This window comes from Pan paniscus, chromosome 1 (genome assembly GCF_029289425.2).
Source record: "Pan paniscus chromosome 1, NHGRI_mPanPan1-v2.0_pri, whole genome shotgun sequence".
Taxonomy (NCBI): Eukaryota; Metazoa; Chordata; class Mammalia; order Primates; family Hominidae; genus Pan; species Pan paniscus.
In genome coordinates, this window is record NC_073249.2 from 119,431,949 (window position 1) to 119,455,310 (window position 23,362).

Genomic DNA, 23,362 nt, shown 5'->3' on the forward strand with positions numbered 1-23,362 from the left:
ATCACCATTCTAACTGGTGTGAGATGGTATCTCATTGTGATTTTGATTTGCATTTCTCTGATGACCAGTGATGAGGAGCATTTTTTCATGTGTCTGTTGGCTGCATAAATAAATGTCTTCTTTTGAAAAGTGTCTGTTTATATCCTTCGACCACTTTTTGATGGAGTTGTTTGATTTTCTCTTGTAAATTTGTTTAAGTTCTTTGTAGATTCTAGACATTAGCCCTTTGTCAGATGGGTAGATTGCAAACATTTTCTCCCATTCTGTAGGTTACCTGTTCACTCTGATGGCAGTTTCTTTTGCCGTGCAGAAGCTCTTTAGTTTAATTAGATCCCATTTGTCTATTTTGGCTTCTGTTACCATTGCTTTTGGTGTTTTAGTCATGAAGTCCTTGCCCATGCCTATGTCCTGAATGGTATTGCCTAGGTTTTCTTCTAGGGTTTTTATGGTTTTAGGTCTAACATTTAAGTCTTTAATCCATCTTGAATTAATATTTGTATAAGGTGTAAGGAAGGGATCCCGTTTCAGCTTTCTACATATGGCTAGCCAGTTTTCCCAGCACCATTTATTGAGTAGGGAATCCTTTCACCTTTCTTGTTTTTGTCAGGTTTGTCAAAGATCAGATGTTTGTAGATGTGTGGTGTTATTTCTGCAGCCTCTGTTCTGTTCCATTGGTCTGTATCTCTGTTTTGGTACCAGTACCATGTTGTTTTGGTTACTGTGGTCTTGTAGTATAGTTTGAAGTCAGGTAGCGTGGATGCCTCCAGATCTGTTCTTTTTGTTTAGGATTGTTTTGGTAATGCAGGCTCTTTTTTGGTTCCATATGAACTTTAAAGTAGATTTTCCAATTCTGTGAAGAAAGTCATTGGTAGCTTGATGGGGATGGCATTGAATCTATAAATTACCTTGGGCAGTATGGCCATTTTCACGATATTGATTCTTCCTATCCATGGGCATGGAATGTTCTTCCATTTGTTTGTGTTCTCTTTTATTTCGTTGAGCAGTGGTTTGTAGTTCTCCTTGAAGACATCCTTCACATCCCTTGTAAGTTGGATTCCTAGGTATTTTATTCTCTTTGTAGCAATTGTGAATGGGAGTTCACTCATGATTTGGCTCTCTGTTTGTCTGTAATTGGTGTATAGGAATGCTTGTGATTTTTGCGCCTTGATTTTGTATCCTGAGACTTTGCTGAAGTTGCTTATCATCTTAAAGAGATTTTGGGCTGAGACGATGGGGTTTTCTAAATATATAATCATGTCATCTGTGAACAGGGACAAACTGATTTCCTCTTTTCCTAATTGAATACCCTTTATTTCTTTCTCTTGCTTGATTGCCCTGGCCAGAACTTCCAACAGTATGTTGAATAGGAGTGGTGAGAGAGGGCATCCCTGTCTTGTGCCAGTTTTCAAAGGGAATGCTTCCAGTTTTTTCCCATTCAGTATGATATTGGCTGTGGGTTTGTCATAAATACCTCTTATCATTTTGAGATACGTTCCATCAATGAAACAGACTTTCAACCAACACAGACCAAAAGAGACAAAGAAGGCCATTACATAATGGTAAAGGGATCAATTCAACAAGAAGAGCTAACTATCCTAAATATATATGCACCCAATACAGGAGCACCCAGATTCATAAAGCAAGTCCTTAGATACCTACAAAGAGACTTAGACTCCCACACAATAATAATGGGAAACTTTAACACCCCATTGTCAATATTAGACAGATGAACGAGACAGAAGATTAATAAGGATATCCAGGACTTGAACTCAGCAATGCACCAAGCCGACCTAATAGACATCTACAGAACTCTCCACCACAAATCAACAGAATATATCTTCTTCTCAGCACCACATCACACTTATTCCAAAATTGACCACATAGTTGGAAGTAAAACACTCCTCAGCAAATGTAAAAGAACAGAAATCACAACAAACTGTCTCCCAGACCACAGTGCAATCAAATTAGAACTCAGGATTAAGAAACTCACTCAAAACTGCACAACTACATGGAAACTGAACAGCCTGCTCCTGAATGACTCCTGGGTAAATTAGAAACTGAAGGCAGAAATAAAGATGTTCTTTGAAACCAATGAGAACAAAGACACAACGTACCAGAATCTCTGGGACACATTTAAAGCAGTGTATAGAGGGAAATTTATAGCACTAAATGCTCACAAGAGAAAGCAGGAAAGATCTAAAATTGACACCCTAACATCACAGTTAAAAGAACTAGAGAAGCAAGAGCAAACGAATTCAAAAGCTAGCATAAGGCAAGAAATAACTAAGATTAGAGCAGAACTAAAGGAAATAGAGACACACAAAACCCTTCAAAAAATCAGTGAGTCCAGGAGCTGGTTTTCTGAAAAGATCAACAAAATAGATAGACTGCTAGCAAGACTAATAAAGAAGAAAAGAGAGAAGAATCAAATAGATGCAATAAAAATGATAAAGGGGATATCACCATCGATTCCACAGAAATACAAACTACCTTCAGAGAATACTATAAACACCTCTATGTAAATAAACTAGAAAATCTAGAAGAAATGGATAAATTCCTGGACAGATACTCCCTCCCAAGACTAAACTAGGAAGATGTTGAATCCCTGAGTATACCAATAACAGGCTGTGAAATTGAGGCAATAATTAATAGCTTACCAACCAAAAAGAGTCCAGGACCAGATGGATTCACAGCCGAATTCTACCAGAGGTACCAGGAAGAGCTGGTACCATTCCTTCTGAAATTATTCCAGTCAACAGAAAAAGAGGGAATCCTCCCTAACTCATTTTATGAGGCCAGCATCGTCCTGATACCAAAGCCTGGCAGAGACACAACAACAACAAAAAAAGAATTTTAGACCAATATCCCTGATGAACATCGATGTGAAAATCCTCAATAAAATACTGGCAAACTGAATCCAGCAGCACATCAAAAAGCTTATCCACCATGATCAAATGGGCTTCATCCCTGGGACGCAAGGCTGGTTCAACATATGCAAATGAGTAAACGTAATCCATCACATAAACAGAACCAAAGACAAAAACCACATGATTATCTCAATAGATGCAGGAAAGGCCTTTGACAAAATTGAACAGCCCTTCATGCTAAAAACTCTCAAACTCCTAACCTCAGGTGATCCACCTGCCTTGGCCTCCCAAAGTGCTGGGATTACAGGCGTGAGCCACCACGCCTGGCCCACCAAAGCACTTTTAAAAGTCTTTACTGGCTGGCTGTTTGGTCACAATAATGTTTATAGTGAATATGCCTTTTTCTTTAATAAACACATTTAACGTTTTAAAGTTCTTTTTCTGAAGAGTGATTTTTGGTTTTGATTGTTGATAGTGGCCTTGATTCATGCCAAACTTATAAAAATCCTGGTCAGTTTATACTGAGCTTCTGCACATAGAGTTTTATATAAAACCAAGACTTTGTATTTGAAGGATGGAATGTTGATTTAAACACCTTTTTTGTACATAATCATTTTAGAATTTGAAGAGGAAAAATTCACAAAGCTTGTCAGATTACCTTTCAGATTTCTTTCTTTTGTTCCCTAATGTTACCTTGTAACAATACCATCTCCATCTCCATATGCTTCTATATCACATTAATTCCACAGCAAACTTTATATTATCAGACATAATTTGAAATGTGATAGAACTTAAATTCACTGTGCCAGCTCAGCATTCCTAATTCATGTTATCTGCAGTGTTTGAATTATAGTTCAGATTTATTGGACCAGAGAATGAGAAAATCCAAATTCTTAGAATTGATTTCTTACATGGAAAGGCTGACACAGTGGGAGACGTGTTGCTGTTTAAAACAGAACTTTGAGACCTCCCCACCCCCGTTCAGTGATAAGAGAATGAACAATGCATTTTAATGGAAAAATTGAAGTAAAGCAAGATAGTTCAAATTAACTGGAGAACCATGATTGTTGGTTCCAGAAAAATTCACTGTTGTATTCCCAGTGTTTGAAAATGACTGTCACATAATAGGCACTCAATTAATTTGTTGAATACATGACTAAGTGTATTATAAGCCAAGAGAAGTTTTAATATGCTTATTACATGTTTAATACAAGAAAAGCATTATCTCAATTTATTCAGGATATAGTAATACATAGATGATCATTTATACTGCTCTACCTTGATGAGGCCTCTAGCTTTCCACTAAATGTTTGTCACTTATGATAGCAATAACAGTAATAGAAGTAGCATCTAGCATTTATGTAATACTTTTTATCATTTAGTAAGTACTATTTATTTATTAAAATGCACACATATATGTTCTCACTTGTCTTCAGAACAAATTTGAGTGCTCGGTGGAACAGGTTCTAAACAAATGTGAGATCCCTCTTCTCCCACTCCTGGATGTTGGCCTTGTATGGTAGGAAGGGCAGATATAGTTCTTTGATTGGTGAGGAAACTAAAAATAGAAAGAATAGTTTATGGGCCAAAAGCCACACTTTAAGTTTGTAATAAACATAAAACTAAATTACAGATAATCTGGCATCTTTTCCACTTTAAATTTATTATACATTTAACTGACTTTACATTTCATTCAATAATTTCTTTGCAATGTCACTGAAATGCAGTGACGGATGTATATTTAAAATTACTATAAAGCCCATCTTGAATAAAATAAAGAAGTGTAATATATAGTAGATAAGAAAATACTATTTTTCAGAGCCAAGCATGATCTGATTTTTATCAGTATTTTGAAAGTATTTATTCATTTCCCTGGATAAAAGACTGTACGTGATTTGGAATATAAGGAAAGGAATAGGTGAAGATGTCCCTTCTGAACTGTTTTTTTTAAACTTGGTTTTTGAAGGACCCATTTGTTTTTCGTTTTCTTGCCCTTTCAAATAACCAGCAGCATAATTAGTATGCTATGGTGTTATGGGAACAAATTATGAATAAACAAGGATTAAAAGATTGTATGAATATATCTTTCATACTTACTTGGAGGATTTAATTTCACAATATAAGATATTTTAAAAATAAATACTTGGATTTTATCCTGGAAATTTTCATATTAATGAAAGAAAGAAAAACCTACTATTTAATGAGAGCTTTAAGATTGTATCTTATGGGAAAGTCTAACTTTAGGTATAAAAGGATCAGTTTTATTTTGAGATTTTTGGCTAAGACTTTACTTAAAGATTGCTTTGTCAGAACTGGAGATTTTAGGAGTGCCTATGACTTGACAGAAACAACTGGGATAGACTATTCTGATGTTCTTTAATGTTTAATTGGTAATTCTAAGGGAAGAAGAAATACTTTGGTGAGTTAGATGCATGGTCCAGCTAGCTTAATTATCTGTCTTGCGTGCTGGGGACTATATGGAGAGTGATTCCTGTCCATCATAGTATTGGCCTCATAAGGTCAATTTCTAGTTCAGACAGCTTCAGGTCTCCTTTGGTCTCCAGGATTTGCATATTTATCTGTTTTATCTTTAGTTTTGATGGAAAAATAATGCGTATAAGTGAACATCTATTAAGATAATAGCTTTTTGTTTTCGAAATTTCTCCTAAATTATAAGGCCTGATACGTCTAGAGCTAGTATTTGAACATTCGGCACAAACGTTAAATTTCATATATTTAGAATAATTAGTTCTTAAATTCAAAAGATATTTGACTAGCCAAAACGTGATGTCTGACTTTATAGGAGATGATGAGTATTTAGGTTATGATATATAAGTGAAATATGTCCTGAAAGGCCCCTCATAGAATTGGTTTTACTGAGTAATACTTTGGTACTATGTCCTTGGCTCAAATCAAGAAAGGACAGAAAGGGAAGGCACACAGTTGTATTTATAAGGATGTCGTTGAAGACATTGGTTATATATCACACAATTTCCCTTTTATGAAAACCCTTCAGAGTATCTTTTTTCTTTTATCTTTTCCTTTTTTGGGGCCAGTCTGTCACGTGAAATGATGTCTTGTTATTTAAACGTACATTTCTTTTGATTGCTAGTACATGTTTTAGGTATTGATTATTTTATTTTTTTAACAAATTGCCCTGCTAATTTTCTTGCTATTTTTCCAATTGAGATGTTCATTTTTTTCTTATGGACTTTCAATGGTACTTGTGTATTGCAAGGAGATTAATCTTTTACCATACATATTCTAAACATTTTTCTGCTTTCTCTAATTTTTTATGTGTTTTTTTTATTTAAATAAAACTTTGGGTTTGTTTTTCTAAGTGAAAATGAGGCCAGCCATCTTTTGTTTGCGTTTATTTCCTTTAAAGATTATATAAGTAGTTATCAATATTTTCTCCAAATACTTGTATTTTTGTTTTTTGTTTAAAATAAATATCAGGTTCCTATCTAAATTTTACACTTAAATGCAGAATATAAGCCTCATGAAGGCAGCAATTTTGTCGATTTTATTCCTTATCGTTGGCTGTATTCATGGCACATCATAGGCATGTAATATATATTTTTCAAATAGATAGTATAAGTCTTTATCTAAACTTTATATTGTTATAAAAATGTGAATAGAAATCTAGCTTTCTTAACCTTTTTAGAAAGCTGGACATGTACTTTTAAGTTATATTTAAACCTGCTGTTTTTCCTCTGTCCCGAAATTCTTCCTCTTGTTTTCCACCTATTTCTGTAGAAAATCCTTCTGTGGTAATACACCGACGAGGTCATAATTTACGTTTCAAGTTTTCCTAACGTGATCTTTCTTTGTAGCACTTGTCATAGCTGCAGTTTCATGATTGCTTGTGGAATTATTTAAATGTTCTTCTCCCCGCTTCCACCCTGCAACCCAACATTAGTCAGGGACTTTACTTATTTTTGTTCATCATCATATCCCACTGCATGGCACATATTAGATAATTAATAAGTTTTTTTAAATGAGCATTTTATTTTTTGAATAGACTAATAAACTGCCACAAAAATCACATACCAAGTCCTTGCACATATTCGGTCCCCTTCAAGACTTCTACATTTTATATTATTGATCTGTCTGTTTTGTTATCAGTCCCATACAAATTTAATAACTATACTTTTAAAAACATTTTAGTATTTCTTAGGTTATAGTGGCTTCCCATATACTCTCTACAACAGGTGTGTCCAATCTTTTGGCTTCTCTGGGCCACTTTGGAAGAAGAATTTGTATTGGGCCACACATAAAATACACTAACAATAACGATAGCTGATGAGCTTTTAAAAAATCACACACAAAAAATCTCAATCTCATAATGTTTTAAGAAAGTTTACAAATTTGTGTTGGGGCCACATGTGGCCTGCAGACCATGGGCTGGACAAGCTTGCTCTACACTAATTCACACAGTTTAAAACATTTTCCAACTATTCTCACATATTTATCTTCTGGTTGTATTTTATAATCATTTGTCAAGTTAAAAAAATCTCATTGTATATTTATAAGTGTGCGTGTGAGAGAGAGTATGTTTGTGTGTTGGTTTGCAAGGAAGGATTTGTTTTAAATTTATAAATCGGAGAGAGGTTGTGTATTTATAATAAAATATTCCATTTTCTTATTTAGGAGCTTGCTATGCGGCTTTTAATTTATTGAATGTGTTGCCGGGCACGGTGGCTCACACTTGTAATGCCAGCACTTTGGGAGGCTGAGGTGGGCAGATCACCTGAGGTCAGGAGTTTGAGACCAGCCTGGCCAATATGGTGAAACCCCGTCTCTATTAAAAATACAAAAATTGGCCAGGCATGCTAGTGCATGCCCATATCCAGCTACTCAGGAGGCTGAGGCATGAGAATCGCTCGAACCTGGGAGGCAGAGGTTGCACCACTGCACTCCAGCCTGGGCGACAGAGCAGGACTCTGTTTCAAAAAAAAAAAGACTACTTACGAATTTATTGAATGCATTTATTTCTCTCAGTTAATTTAAAACTTTATTTTATAGAACCTAAACTTTTCATGTTAGGATTTTTCTTAGACATTTTCATGCAGAAACTAGTTAACATAGCAAGCTCAAATTTGCTATCTTTAGAAGGATTTGCTTACAGGGTTGGCTTGTCCTTGGCTGTCATCTGATAACTTGACTTTGGAATGTTCCCTGTGGTACTAAGTGATAAGGTTATTTGGTGTACCAGGGGTACTGAATTTCGTTGTGCCAATCTGCCTAGACTTAAAAAAAATGTGATTTATACTTCCTTCTGGGATTTTTTAAAAATATTGTGGCTGAGTATGTAGGCAGAGAGTGTCTGTGTGACCAGTCCCTCCAAAATCTTTGCACTCGGGGTCTCAAGAGATTTTTCCAGACAGAGATGCTACACATATTACTGCATTTCTTTGCTAGAGAGCATTAGGAACTTACACACAGATCTCTTCAGGTGCCACTTGATGTCTTCATCTCTCATTAGTTTTATCACTTTTAAATATCTTCTCTTAGTTTTTCCCGATAGTCCCAATATTGTCATCTCTAAATGAAAATTCTGTGTACTTTTTTTGCAATATTTATCCTTCACATTCATTTTTCTTGTCATATTACAGTGATTAGATCTTCAAGAACAATATTGAAAAATACAGTTGACTTCAAAAACTTTTATTTTCAATATAATTGTGATAGTGTTTTATATTAGATATGTTTTCTATTATCTTTAGTTTGATATTCTTTATCATAGTAAGAAACTACCCCTTAATGTCTGGTTTATTTAGTTTCATTAGAAGCACACAATGCATTTTAAGTCTTTTTTGATACCTGTTGAGACAACCCAATTTTTTTGTTTCTTTATTAATGTGATAAATTGTTTCACATATTTGAAAAGCCTTATTTAAAAAGAGTCATGATATGGCTAACTATCCTGGCGATAAACTATCCATATTATTTTAAATGATTTTAAAACCTTGCTATGGAAAATAAGATTAACTTAAGTAGTAGGCTTATTGTAATTCATTGCCACTTAAATAGTAGAGGTTAATAGAAGGATGCAAGAAGAGAGCCAACTTGTTGTATCATGGAGAAAAATAATTGTATGTATTAATAATAATAAATAAAAATAAGACTGTTTAGCATATTTCTAAAGGACATTCTCAAATAAGTAATCTGTATTTGGTATCTGTTGGCCAAAATATATATTTTCTGTATTTTAGCAACACACACAAAGCTATGTGTGTGAATACATTTTTATAAATCGATGTATTTTTGATACAAAAAAGCCTGTTGCATTCAGACAGTTGTTTTTGAAGCACTGACATTTGCTTCCATCTCTCTTACTTTTACTTTCAATGCAATATGATGAAATTTTATGTATACTACATAATTGCCACAATGTCCATACTGGTAATACTTGATTGTTAATACTGATAGAGCATGAGACAGCATGATGTCATAAATTGGTTCTCATCTTATTTGCTCTGTAATTGGTCATGATCACTACAGATGATTTCATCTTGCTAGGATTTGCTTCCTTTATTCTATAACTATATTACTAAAATGACATAGTGATTTTAAAATTTACAGTTAAAATAGAGAAAAATGTTCATTTTGAGCATGTATGTTTTAAAAATCATATGTATTATTATTTTACATTGTATTACTAACTACACTGTCATACTTATTACTGAAATATATGTATGAGTACGATTATAGTTTTTTGTAAAAATATTGTATTCGTCTGTTCTCACACTGCTAATAAAGACATACCTGAGACTGGGTAATTTATTTAAAAAAGAGATTTAATTGACTCACAGTTCAGCATGGCTGGGGAGGCCTCAGGAAACTTATAGTCATGGTAGAAGGGGAGACAAACACGTCCTTTCTCACATGGCAGCAGGAAGGAGAAGAATGAGTGCCCAGTGAAGGGGGCAGCCCCTTATAAAACCATCAGATCCCATGAGAAATAACTCAGTATCATGAGAACAGGATGGGGGAAACCATCCCCGCGATTCAATTATCTCCACCTGGTCCCTCCCACGACACGTGGGGATTATTGGAACTACAAGATAAAATTTGGGTTGGGGACACAGCCAAACCATATCAAAGTTTAAATATTTTCTCACAATAGAGGATATATGTAAGTAAACATAAATTCTGAGATTTAATTGAAATTTAGTGAATCATGTTTTTCTTCAGTGTTCTTTCACATAAGAGGTAATTTTTTTTTGGCTTAATAAAAATGTCTCTTATCTTTCCTTTACTTCTTCCATCTTTCTATCTGATAATGTGGCAAAAGGCAGCTTTTGAAAACAAAGAAAATACTACAGTAAAAGCATATTTTTTCTGATTTCTATCAGCTATGAATATCTAGCATTAATTTTCCTGGTAGAATGTTTGATGACTATAAAGAGGAGACTGGTAAGAAGGAGAAGATGCACCCTCCACATAGGTCAGTGGGGAGGCAGACTTACAAGTACTTTTAATGCTACTTTTAGGGCGGTACAAAGTTACTGAAAGCCTAGGAGGTCTACTTAACTGGGCATCAGATGTTGCATAAAGTGTTATGGAGGCTGACGTATCTGAATTTCAGCATTGCTTCCATCTCCTCTGGTAACTGGCCCCAGTAAACCTATCTAACATTATTTTCTAGTGTGTCTATATTAGGATTCTTTAGAGAAACAAAACCAATAGGATAGGGTGTGTGGGGGGGTATGTGTGTGTGGGTGTGCGGGTGTGTATATGTGTTTGTATGGAACCTGAGTTTTTGAGGAGGTATTTTTAAGCTTGAATTGACCGAAATTGGTCATGATTTCAGGGGAGGAAAAATTGAATCACAGGAAGGGTTAAGAGAAAATGAACATGTAGAGGGTGTGAGGGAGAGGGAAAAATTCATTGTGATTTTGAAGTTCCCAGTTTGGAAGATGGAGTAAATGAATCAGATATGTCAGGAAACACATGGAAATTGAGTTTTGTATGTGCTGCATTTGAGATGCCTGAGGAGCAGTTAGTAATGCATATCTGGAGAACAAAGAGGTCCAGGCTAGGGGGAAAGTGAGGTCTTCAACTTAAGGCCTGTGATGGAGCCAGGTGAGAAGAGAACATCTAAGGACAGCATGTAAAGCTATATGAAGCCCTAAGAGTGTCAACATTCCTTGCCCTATAAATGTTTGATTGCCTGATTAGTTATATTCATAATGAGTTCTATGTGAAGCAAAAGAAATGGGAACATTTGATTAATCTACAAGATTCCATTGACATTCTCAAAAGTAAATTGTTACATGTTAAGGCAGATTACTAAAATGGAATTCTTTATGTGTATCAGCATGACTGAGCAAGTTAACTAATCTGTTTGACACTCAGCACTCATCTATAGACAACCCAACCCCATGATTGGTCCTACTATATCCACGCTTGTCTTACTATAAAGGAAATCTCTATGTAGTAGCAGCAGAACTTTTTTTTTTTTTCTTCCTCAACTAAATGTGATGTCAATCCTGTATAAAATCTCACTTCTTTCCTTGGCCCCTGCCAACCTATCTCATCTCTTTGCTCATTTGACTCCAGCTGAAGGAGGCTTCTTTCTGTTCCTGCCCAAGGGCTTGTGCATATGGTAATTACTCAATAAATACTTATGAAATGGATGAATGACTCTGCCTTGTAGATTTGTTCTGAGAAGTAAATGTGAAAAAGTATATGAAGAGCCTAGTGATGTACCTGGTACATTAGAGATGTGAAATAAATGCCTCTTTTGACCATTTTAATTTTTTGTTTCTCCAAATCTGTAATCCTGACATTTCTGTCGTCTTCTGCTGCAATCTACTTTCCCAACCCTTCTCATCCAGCCAGCTTACTGTCTTTGGTTTCGGCACCCCCACAGGCCACGGACCATGTATGATCTCCTCAGTTTGTACTTCAGTGTGAACTGAAGAGATCACAGTTTCATACACAAGGTTTTTCATACATGTCATCTCTTGAGTTACCCTCTTACACTTCAATAATTACATACGGATTCCTAGTCCCAAGGACACTGAGCATATAAGTCGTTGTGCTGGAGATTCTCAGAAGAATGGGTGTCCTCTGGGGACTTGGTCATAGACCTAAAAAGGGACTCTTTACCAGTCACAAAGCACTATCATGATCACACCCTTATTATATGGATTTGGAATCAGCACTTCATAAATTGTAACCAACATTGATTGAACACCAAATATGGGTCAGGCAGTGTTCTAAGCACGTTACATATATCACTTGATGAGTTTGGTTTTATTGGTATTCCTGTTTTATACTCACTAACTTGCCTAAGATCACGCTACTACTGATTTGCAAGTTAGGATGTAAGCCCAGGTGGTCTAGTTTCAGATTCCTGTCCTTACCTATGCTTTTTATTCAATACTGCCTCAGCAGCAGTTTCAGGGTCATAGAGTTAACATCTGTTCTTTAGTGTTTGATTCTAGATTTTAAAAATAATTTACCATTTTAGTTTTCAAATAATTCTAATAGTTTCTTTCTACTCTTTTACCTACCACTTTAAGTCTTTATTCCCATAGGGGAGCTACTGTTAACAATATTTTCAGAACCTTTTTCATCATAATTTTTTTGTAAAACATCTTAGTGGCTTTGTGATTCCCCCTTTCAGTTGTTTATTTTCTGAAAGTTCAGCTTATTCTTAGTTCATGAAAGTTTTAAATACCAGTGGTCCAAACACAACTCCGGTATGTTCGTGTGTGTGCCTGTGGATGTTCCACCTGTGTCCGAGGCAGACTTTTGAAATTAATTAACTTCTTACCTGTTTGGAACTTATTTACATGAGTTTCTGCCTGAAGGAGATGTACTCCTGTTTGAAAACTCCAGGTTGATGAATTTTTCGGGTTGCCAGGACTCAAACTTATTTGACAAATCATCTATGACCCTATCACCTTGATGCTCAGAAATAAATGAACCAACAGCCCTTCCTGACTAAGGAAACAGGTTTTGATGGAGTTTTCAATGCATGGCTTTATGGACTCAAGAATCAAATGTTTTCTGAACAATGTGAAGAAAGTTTTGTTTCTAGATCCTTATATGTTCCTGTGTCTCCTTTTCTGTAGAAAAACTCTGCAATTTTTAATCAGTAACACAAAAATGCCTGCATGGAAATGTCCATAATTCTCAGCATGCAGTGGAACATTTTCCGAAAAAGTGAGGTCACCAGAAGCACAGAGCAGAGAAATCCCAGATGGCACTAATATTTGATTTCATTTTTAGCACGCTCATATTCAGCAGATGGATTGGAAGGCTGACCTCTCTGACACTTCTGCATCACTGCCTGCTACTCCAATTGCCTTTGCGAATGTTTTTTCATAAGGCATCTCCTGGTACCTCAGAGATTGATGCCTGGTCGCCTGCCTGTGTTATGCTTCATTTCACCAGTATTCTGTGTGGTTGAGAGTTGCTGTATTCTACAAAAGGGGAAATCCTGGCTCACCAGTATCTCAAGCTTTTCCTACAATCTCTCAAATTGCGTGTAACGTCTTGGAGCATATCATTTTAGCTTTCTAGGTGTACCCCTGATTTGTATCCATCTTTAACTTATCCTAGTCTAATTTTCTGCCTTCTTTTGCCATCAAAAATAATAGCAAAAACCTCAATTACTTTTGCAGCAACCTAAATAGCTAAGCCAAGAATAATGTAAAAAAAAAAAGTTAAATGTTTTCAAAATACCTACTAAGTACAAAAATCCGATTATTTTAATATGAACATTGCTGAATCTCCTCCTTGAGCTATAGTTTCAGTGGCCAAAAGCAAAGACCTGAGTTAGAGTTCCCAATCATGCTGTTTTCTTTAAGGGTAAGCTTTACTTTAGAGTAAGTGTCAGTTTTCTTATTTGTAAACTAGTGATATTATTCGTGCCAGGCAGGTAGGATTGATGTGAAGATTAAATGAAGAAATGAATGTCATATGGTTGTCACAGTCTCTGGCACAGAGTAAATATACAAAGAATATTAGTTTGTGGTGTGCAAAATAACTTTTGTATGTATAATATAAATAAAATATAAAATAAATGATAAAATTATTTTGTTCCATTATTACTTAGATTGTGAGTAAAGTGAAATGTTAAGAATTTTTTAATGATCACACTAATGCTTTATTTTAAAACTTTCTATAAAATTACTGTATTCCTTGTTATGGACCATTATGTTGTCCACACATCTATTTAGAGATGACCCTCTTCTCCCTCCTACCCTCACCTGCTAGTTTATATTTCAGTGGCATGGCTACAGACAAGGAACTATCAGATAAGATGAGTATCCAGTGGGTTTTTTTTTTTTTTTCCAGGCAGGTTGACCTATGTGGCCATTTGTTAAAGTTCTCTGAGAATGCTCAATTCTGAGGAGGATTAGGTTGCTATGTCCTTCCAGGTTGCTTGTTCCCACACAGCCAGATTCTGGTACATATTTGAATGCATAGCATACTTTTGGCTTAGAAAACATTGCACATTTAGTAGTCATTTTGCTTGAATCAGATCTCTACCTGATGTCATTTTGATGAATTTAGGGTTTAGATGACTAAATTGCAGCTTTGTTGTGAAACTTTCTATAGAAAGTTATTTTTTTCCTTTTTTTAGGTCTAACATAAGGCCAGACTATGCAGACTCCAATTTCCACGACTTCAAGATGCATACCTTCACTCGAGTCACATCCTGCAAAGTCTGCCAGATGCTCCTGAGGTAAGCCTGCTCAGTCCTGGTTTTCAGTTTAAAGGAACTGATATAATTGCTAAGTGTTTCAGACTTTTCTAACCTTCTAGCCAATAGGTTGTAAAGTGGGGAATTTGCCTTAGCAGTCTGGATCCCACAAACCTTTGCCAGGCTTTCTGCCTGGACAGTCCTTTCAGAAGCTCTGGCAAGCTCCTCTCCCTCTACTGAGGGGGTACCTTGAAGAGCACTGTTGATACTTTTTTCTTCTTCTTGCAGTAATTTCATATGGGCAGAATTTTGCACCGTTTAATATACCACTTTCTTATTTCACCTTTCAGGGGAACATTTTATCAAGGCTATTTATGTTTTAAGTGTGGAGCGAGAGCACACAAAGAATGTTTGGGAAGAGTAGACAATTGTGGCAGAGTTAATTCTGGTGGTAAGTCATGTTTATTGTTGCAATTCTGTTTTTAATGAGGACATAAAATTTGCTAAACATAATTAAGGCCTAATTTACTCTGAATATGTGTTTATTGTAACATATCTGCTTTTGAAACTATTATTTATAAGCACAATTAGAAAAATGCTTAAAATTTACGTGAGTTTTCTGCATAACTTTGTTTTAAATTATTTAAAATTTGTGTGACTTTTATACATATCTTGGAGACAGAGGTCTTCAAGAGGGAGTTGGATGGTTTCATGTCACTCATTTCTTTAAAAGCCCTAAATAAATGACTAAAACCATACAAACATAGCCAAAAAAATAGAGTAACAAAAACAACAGAAAGAATATATTCTTCTGTCTTTAGTTCTTAAATTTCCTTTTTATTCTTTTAAATATTTAGCTCAGGAATGCTAATGGCTCCAGAAGTAAACATCACACAGACTAATTCATGAATTAATGAATTGAATACATTGTCATTTTGCAGCACTTAACAAAGAGCATATATCTTTTGGGTTTTATGTAAATATTTTCCCCTTGGTTTTTAAAAATAATGCTGCATGATTGTTACATGAGCTAGTTTCTAAGACGGCTGGCAGTTATGCATTCAGTAGCCTATTGCCTCTTTCTGCTCCTCTTGGGCTCTCTTCCTTGTCTTTATTTTCTGGCTTCTTTATTCTTCCCTTTCTTCTTTTTTCTCTTTGTCCTTTCCCCCCGAGTTTCTCTGTGTTTTTATCAATAAGACCTTTCAAAATCAGTAAAACTTTTGAACACAAGAAAGGATCTTTAACAGCTTGAGTTCAAAAGGTAGCTATGTCAACCTTTGATTTTCCCAAAGGAAAAGGTGGACATTGAAATATTTTGGATAATGTGAAAAAGAGTGAAACAGAGAATAGCTCATTTCGGAGCTGAGTTCAGAAAATAGGCAATTGTAGAAAAGGTGAATCCTATTAGAAGACTGAGATCATAGCACATTCCTCTCAGACATTTTAAAAGGACCCTGTGTGCCATTCTCTGTGCTAGGCATGAGCAGCTATAAAGTGACAGATCTTGGCATGAGTTGAGCACCTACACTGTGCCTGTCCTGCCTGGGTGCTCTACTGGGCATCTTCTTGCATGAGCTCATTCCGTCTTCAGAATGGCCCTGCACATTTACTGATGGGGGTCGGATTGCTTATGCAGTTTACTTAAGGGCTGTTAAATAAACTTACCTCTTACTTCTGTCGGAAAGTCAGAAACGGTTTACAGAGTTGTAAAATATAATAGAAATAAAAATTATTGTTGTTATTCTTTAATTGCCACCCCAATAGAATTTATCACTTGAATTTTTGTTGTTCCATCTTTATATGCCCCATTCTTTAATCTCTTTGGAGACAGTTAACATTTTATTTGCTCATAGTAGGCTAATGTTTATATGAATTCCAAGGCCCTGTCTTGATGAGACGATATCTGTGAAGAATGTAAAATGATCCCATAGTTGGCATGGTTCTAAAGGAAATAGTATAGGAGAGTAGTTTAGAGTCAAGCAGAGATGGTTGAAATGCTAGCTTTGCGCCATTTGTTAGCTATGTGAGCTTGGGGAATTTACTTAAATATTCTGAGCTTTTGTTTATTCATTTTGTAAATTAGACGATTATTATGAGGATCCAGTGAGATAATGTTGATTCTTACCACAGTACCTGAGCAAAGTGAGAACTTACTATTTTGATCTAAGGTGATATAGTGAAAAATCAGGTTTTTTTTTTTTTTGAAAGACGTGGGCTTATTTAGTATTTTTATTGTTTTCATGATCTGGAGTACACGTGAATGGGAACGTTAAGGAGCACCAAACTTTAAAATAATACGCAAGTATGGCATTAAAAGGACATAAAATTTTTTAACTTTTACATTATAAAAGTCAATAGGAAATCATTGAAAATTCCTAGTCTAGTCAAATAGAAGAGTCATATATTCTCAGTGTCTGTTCCTAGGTAATTATTTCAATGTACTCTGTCCTTACATAAGTCATTTTGTCTATGGCAGTAAAATCTACAAGCTCTGGAGTCTTGGTCTGTTTGAATCCTAGCTTCACAATTTACTCCTTGGGTGATTTTGAACTCCATTTACTTACCCTTTGTAAGTATTAGTTTCTTCCCTTATGCTATGCTATGGTTTGGCTCTGTGTGCCCACCCAAATCTCATCCTGAATTGTAATCCCCACGTGTCAAGGGAGGGGCCAGGCAGGAGGGGATTGGATCATGGGATTTCCTCCATGCTGTTCTCATGATAGTGAGTGAGTTCTCATGAGAACTGATGGTTTCATAAGGCAGTATTTCTTGCTCTTGCTCTCTCTCTCACTTGTCACCATGTAAGATGTACCTGCTTCACCTTCTGCCATGATTGTAAGTTTCCTGAGGCCTCCCCAGCCATGTGGAACTGTGAGCAAATTAAACCTCTTTTCTTTATAAATTCCTCAGTCTCAGGTATTACATTATAGCAGTGGGAGGACGGACTAATACAGTAAATTGGTACCCGGAGTGGGGGGCACTGCTATAAAGATACTTGAAAATGTGGAAGCAACTTTGGAACTGGGTAATGGATAGAGGTTGGAACAGTTTGGAGGGCTCAGAAGAAGACAGGAAGATGTGGGAAAGTTTGGAACTTCCTAGAGACTTGTTGAATGGTTTTGACCAAAGTGCTGATAATGGTGTGGACAATGAAGTTCGGGCTGAGGTGGTCTCAAATGGAGATGAGGAACTTGTTGGGAATTGGAGTAAAGGTCACTCTTGCTGTGTTTTAGTAAAGAGACTGGTGGCATTGTGCCCCGCCCTAGAGATCTGTGGAACTTTGAACTTGAGAGAGATGATTTGAAATTGGAACTTATGTTTAAAAGAGAAGTAGAGCATAAATGTTTGGAAAATTTGCAGCCTGATGATGCGATAGAAAAGAAAAACCCATTTTCTGGGGAGAATTTCAAGCTTGCTGCAGAAATTTGCATAAGTAATGAGGAGCTAAATGTTAATTGCCAAGACAATGGGGAAAATGTCTCCAGGGCATGTCACAGGTCTTCATGGCAGCCCCTTCCATCATGGTCCTAGAGTCCTAGGAGAGAGAAATGGTTTTGTGGACTGGACCAAGGGCCCCACTGCTGTGTGCAGCTTAAGGATTTGGTGCCCTGTGTTCCCAGCTGCTCCAGCCATGGCGAAAAGGGGCCAACGTACAGCTCAGGCCGTTGCTTCAGAGGGTGCAAGCCCCAGGCCTTTGCTTCAGAGGGTGCAAGCCCCAGGCCTTTGCAGCTCCTATGTGGTGTTGGACCTGTGGATGCACAAAAGTCAAGAGTTGAAGTTTAGGTATCCATCTAACAAAGATCTAATAACCAGAGTCTACAAGGCACTTAAACAAATTTACAAGAAAGAAAGAAACAACCCCATTAAAAAGCAGGCAAAGGACATGAACAGACACTTCTCAAAAGAAGACATTTATCCAGCTAACACATATATGAAAAAAAAAAGCTCAACATGACTGATCATTAGAGAAATGCAAATCAAAACCACAATAAGATACCATCTCATGCTATTCAGAATGGCAATTATTAAAAAGTCAAGAAACAATAGATGCTGGTGAGGCGGTGGAGAAATAGGAATGCTTTTATACTGCTGGTGGGAATGTAAATTAGTTCATCCATTGTGGAAGACAGTGTGGCAATCCCTCAAAGACCTAGAACCAGAAATACCAATTGACTCAGCAATCCCATTACTAGGCGTATACCCAGAGGAATAGAAATCATTCTACTATAAAGATACATGCATGCATATGTTCACTGCAGCACTATTCACAATGGCAAAGGCATGGAATCAGCCCAAATGCCCATCAGTGATAGACTGGATAAAGAAAATGTGGTACATATATCATAGAATACCATGCCGACATAAAGAGGAATGAGATCATGTCCTTTACAGGGACATGGACAGAGCCGGAAGCCATTATCCTCAGCAAACTAATGCAGGAACAGAAAACCAAACACCACATGTTCTCACTCATAAGTGGGAGCTGAACAATGAGAACACATGGACACAGGGAGGGGAACAACACACACTGGGGTCTGTAAGCAGGGTGGGGGAAAGGAGAGCATCAGGAAAAATAGCTAATGCATGCTGCACTTAATTCTTAGGTGATGCGTTGATAGGTGCAGCAAACCACCATGGCACACGTTTACCTATGTGACAAACCTGCACATCGTGCACATGTACCCTGGAACTTAAAATAAAATAAAATAAATAAAATAAAACTTTAAAAAATGCTCATTGCTCATGGCCACTTGTCTTCAGGCCATAAGGAAGTTGAAAGTTGACTGCATAGACCATGAAACAATGTTCAATCACTTTGACTTTTGTAAGCTCACGTTTTTAAGAATATTTACTGACAACATTTGATTTAAAAAAAAAAAGGATTCTTATCTCTAGAGTCTTCCTAGCTATTTAACTCAGCTTTGGCATGCTGCCTTGCCAACAACTCACTTGCACTTATAATTTAATTGTAGTGACATAGACAGCAGATTTTCAAAGAACTGAAGGTGGATTTTCAAATTCCTCAGCCCCATAACCTTCGTGTGTGATCATCCTGGCCCACCTTCACCAAGAATCCTATCAAGTCAGTTTAGCCAGAATCCCCCTTATATGTGATGTTTCCTCTCAGTAATTTTCCATCCATTGACCTCACCCTCCTCCTTGGCTATAAATCTCCACTTGTCCATGCTGTATTTGAAATTGAACCTGGATTTCTTTCTCCTTTGCAATTGTTCCTGAATAAAATCTGTTATCACAACTTAAAAAAAAAAGAGAGAAAGAATCGAGCTTTGGGAAGCTCTGCTTAGATTTCAGAGGATATATGGAAATGTCTGGATGTCCAGGCAGTGGTCTGCTGCAGGGTCAGGGCCCTCATGGAGAACCTCTGCTAGGGCAGTACAGAAGGGAAATGTGGGGTTGGAGCTCCCACACAGAGTCCCCACTGCCACTGCCTAGTGGAGCTGTGAGAAGAGGGCCACGGTCCTCCAGATTCCACAATGGTAGGTCCACCCACAGTTTGCACTGTGCCTGGAAAACCCGCAGACACTCAATGCCAGCCTGTGAGAGCAGCCAGGAGGGGGGCTGTACCCTGCAATGCCATAGGGGCAGAGCTGCCCAAGACCCTGGGTGCCTACCTCTTGCATCGGTGTGACCTGGATATGAGACATGGAGTCAGACAGAGGTAACTGCCCTGCTGGATTTCAAACTTGCATGGGGCCTGTAGGCCCTTTGTTTTGATCAATTTCTCCCATTTGGAACAGGTGTATTTACACAATATCTGTACCCCTATTGTATCTTGGGAGGAACTAACTTATTTTTTATTTTACTGGCTCATAGTTGGAAGGGACTTGCCTTGTCTCAGATGAGACTTTGAACTGTGGACTTTTGAGTTAATGCTGAAATTAGTTAAGACTTTGGGGGACTGTTGGGTAGGCATGATTGTGTTTTGAATATGAGGATGTGAGTTTTGGGAGGGGCCAGGGGCAGAATGATATGGTTTGGCTCTGTGTCTGCACCCAAATCTCATCTCGAATTGTAATCCCCATAATCCCCACATTTCAAGGGAGGGAGGCGATTGGATCATGGGGGCATTTTCCCCATGCTGTTCTCATGATAGTGAATGAGTTCTCAGGAGATCTGATGGTTTTATAAGGCAGTTTTCCCTGCTCTGGCTTGCTCTCTTGCCTGCCTCCATGTAAGACTTGCCTCTTTTGCCTTCTGCCATAATTGTAAGTTTCCTGAGGCCTCCCCAGCCATGTTAAACTGGGAGTCAATTAAACCTTTTTTCTTTATGAATAACCCAGTCTCAGGTATTTCTTTCTGGCAGTGTGAGAATGGACTAACACCTTGTAAAATAGGGCCAATAATAGCACTTAGATTTTAAAATCTTTTTAAGCAAATACCCCTATTTAGTGCCAGGTACTGTTCTCAGTACAGCTGCTCCTCCATTAATGATGGGGTTATGTCCTCATTAAGCCATTGTAAGTGGAAACTATCGTTAAGTCAAAACTGCATTCAATGCACCTAACCTATTGTACATTATAGCTTTGCTTATCATACTTTAAACATGCTCACCGTACTTGAAATACAGTTGGGCAAAAATCATCTGGCAACACAGTACACTGTATTGTTTGCTTCCCCTTGTGATTTCGTGGCTGACTGGTAGCTGTGGCTAGCTGCTGCTGCCCAGCATCATGAGAGAGTCTCATTGGGCATGTTGCTAGCCCGGGAAAATATCAAAATTCAAATATTAAAGTCTAGTTTCTACTGAATGCATGTGACTTTCATACCGTTGTAAAGTGGAAAAATCATAAATGAACCATCCAAAATTGGGAACCATTTGTACTTTACCATTGTTAACTCATTTACTCCTATATAAATTCTGTGAAGTTGGTATTATTGATATCTTACAGATGAGAAACCAAGGCACAGAGAAATACGCAATCTGTCTAAGTTTCTTGTTCAATACAACCAAGATTCAAATCCAGGCAGGCCAGCCCCTAAGTTTGTTCTTACCACTGGGCTCTGCTACCAGTTACATGAATGAGCTGTGATGATGATATGTCAGATGTGTCAAAAGCCCAGTACTGAATCCTAGTAAGTAATCATGTGCTTGCCTTTCTCAGTGAAAGGGAGTAATTTTCTAATGGTTTTTTAGGCAGAACACTTTAATTAAATTAGTAACTACCCAGTGTTTTTAGGTTTGAATGTTCTGTAGTGCTGCGAGAAGACATGCATCCCTGGGGACCATACCTACCTTCTTCCCATGGAAACTCTCAAGACCGGATGGACTTAAGACACATTCAGTTCTAGGGCCTCTTATTTTAAGATGAAGAAACAAGGTCATAAATATATGAAAATAAGATAACTAAGAATAATACTGTTAGTGCCCTGCAGATTGTAGATAATGCTTACTAAGATATCCTCAATTAAAAAGTAGCATCATTCTCTAAACTTTGTTATGTAATTCATTACAAAGCAGGAAAATGTTTTTTTAAAACCTCTGGCTAAATTTGCTTTTTGGAGTTTGTAACATATTCTCTTGCTCTTTTGATTCTTTTCCCTGTTTTGCATATTTCCATTGACCTCCATTCCCCTTCTGTTTTATACATGGGTGCCCTTTCTCTCCCTCTCTCCTTCTTTTAAGTTCTTTCCTGCTCAAGATTTTGAGAGACCAGTAACACCGAATGCTCATAGTTCATTAGCGGTATGAAATGGTAAGGACCTGCCTAGGAGGCTTCCTTTTTTCACTATCAGATCGGGGTTTGCTGGGTAGCCCTTATAAGGGGCAATGTCTTCAGGGGGAAGAAGAATCTCTGTATCACTCCATCAGTAGCCTGTACCTTCTGAAAGCTGGAAGCCATGGCATCTTCTCACACTCATTCCTTCTTACCCTGGTATAGGTGGTAACTGTGGGTAGAGTGTGAGTTTGAGCTTGGTAGGTCTGATGTGAGTGTGGTAAAGTAGGTACTATTTTGAAGTCTTGGGCAAGCTAGACTTTATGAGCTGCTTCTCAGCTTCTCAAGCTCAACATTGACTTAAGTCTTATGTGATCCTTTGGGCATCCAGGAATAATTGCTTGCTGCAGTTCAGTAATATAGTTTTTCATGACTGGCCTAGGATTTGGAGGAAATGCTGGTGTAGGGGAGGGCAGGAAAAGGGATAAGATATATCCAGGGGATGGAGACTTAGTTTACTTGAATAGGGCTTTTGCATGGAGAAGAGTGTGATATGATTTCAGCAGAACTTGACTTTGAGGGAAATCATTTCAACAGCCAAATTGAAAGCAAGGGAGTACTACTGACTTAAGACAAACTCAAATGTTTACATAGATCAGACCCCCCCATAATATTAAATCATAGGTGGTTTGAAATTCACCCATACTTTACAGAGCTTTATAGCAATAATATTTAACATAGTCTAACTATACTCTCAAGCAACAAAAAGAGATCCTGATTGGATCAGTGTGGATCAGGAGTCCACTTGTGATCCAGAAAGCTATGACTAGTAGGAGTTGTTATAAACATTGGATAGTTGGCATGAAAGGCAATTCCAAAAAGGGGAGTAGGCAGAGGTTGGTTAATGGATACAGAAGTACACCCAGATGGGAAGAATAAATTATAATGTCCTATAGCACTATAGGCTGACTATAATTAACAATAATTTATTGTATATTTTCAAATAGCTGGAAGAGCAGATTTTGAATATTCCCAACACAAAGAAATGATAAATGTTTGAGGTGATAGATATGCTAATTATCTTGATTTGGTTGTAACACTTTGTATACATATATCGAAATATCACACTGTACCCCATAAATATGTGTAAT

The 23,362-nt window shown here is 37.1% G+C and overlaps 1 protein-coding gene across 3 annotated transcripts in view; it reads left to right on the forward strand.

Annotated features, from left to right (window-relative positions):
- Window positions 1–23,362, forward strand: part of VAV3 (vav guanine nucleotide exchange factor 3) — a 400,971-nt gene that overhangs the window by 253,353 nt on the left and 124,256 nt on the right. For all 3 annotated transcript variants that reach the window (XM_034932393.3, XM_003822235.6, XM_055115325.2), the window contains exons 16-17: window positions 14,476–14,577; window positions 14,886–14,986. In XM_034932393.3, coding sequence (XP_034788284.1) covers window positions 14,476–14,577; window positions 14,886–14,986 — 203 coding nt within the window. The remainder of the gene's footprint in view (window positions 1–14,475; window positions 14,578–14,885; window positions 14,987–23,362) is intronic.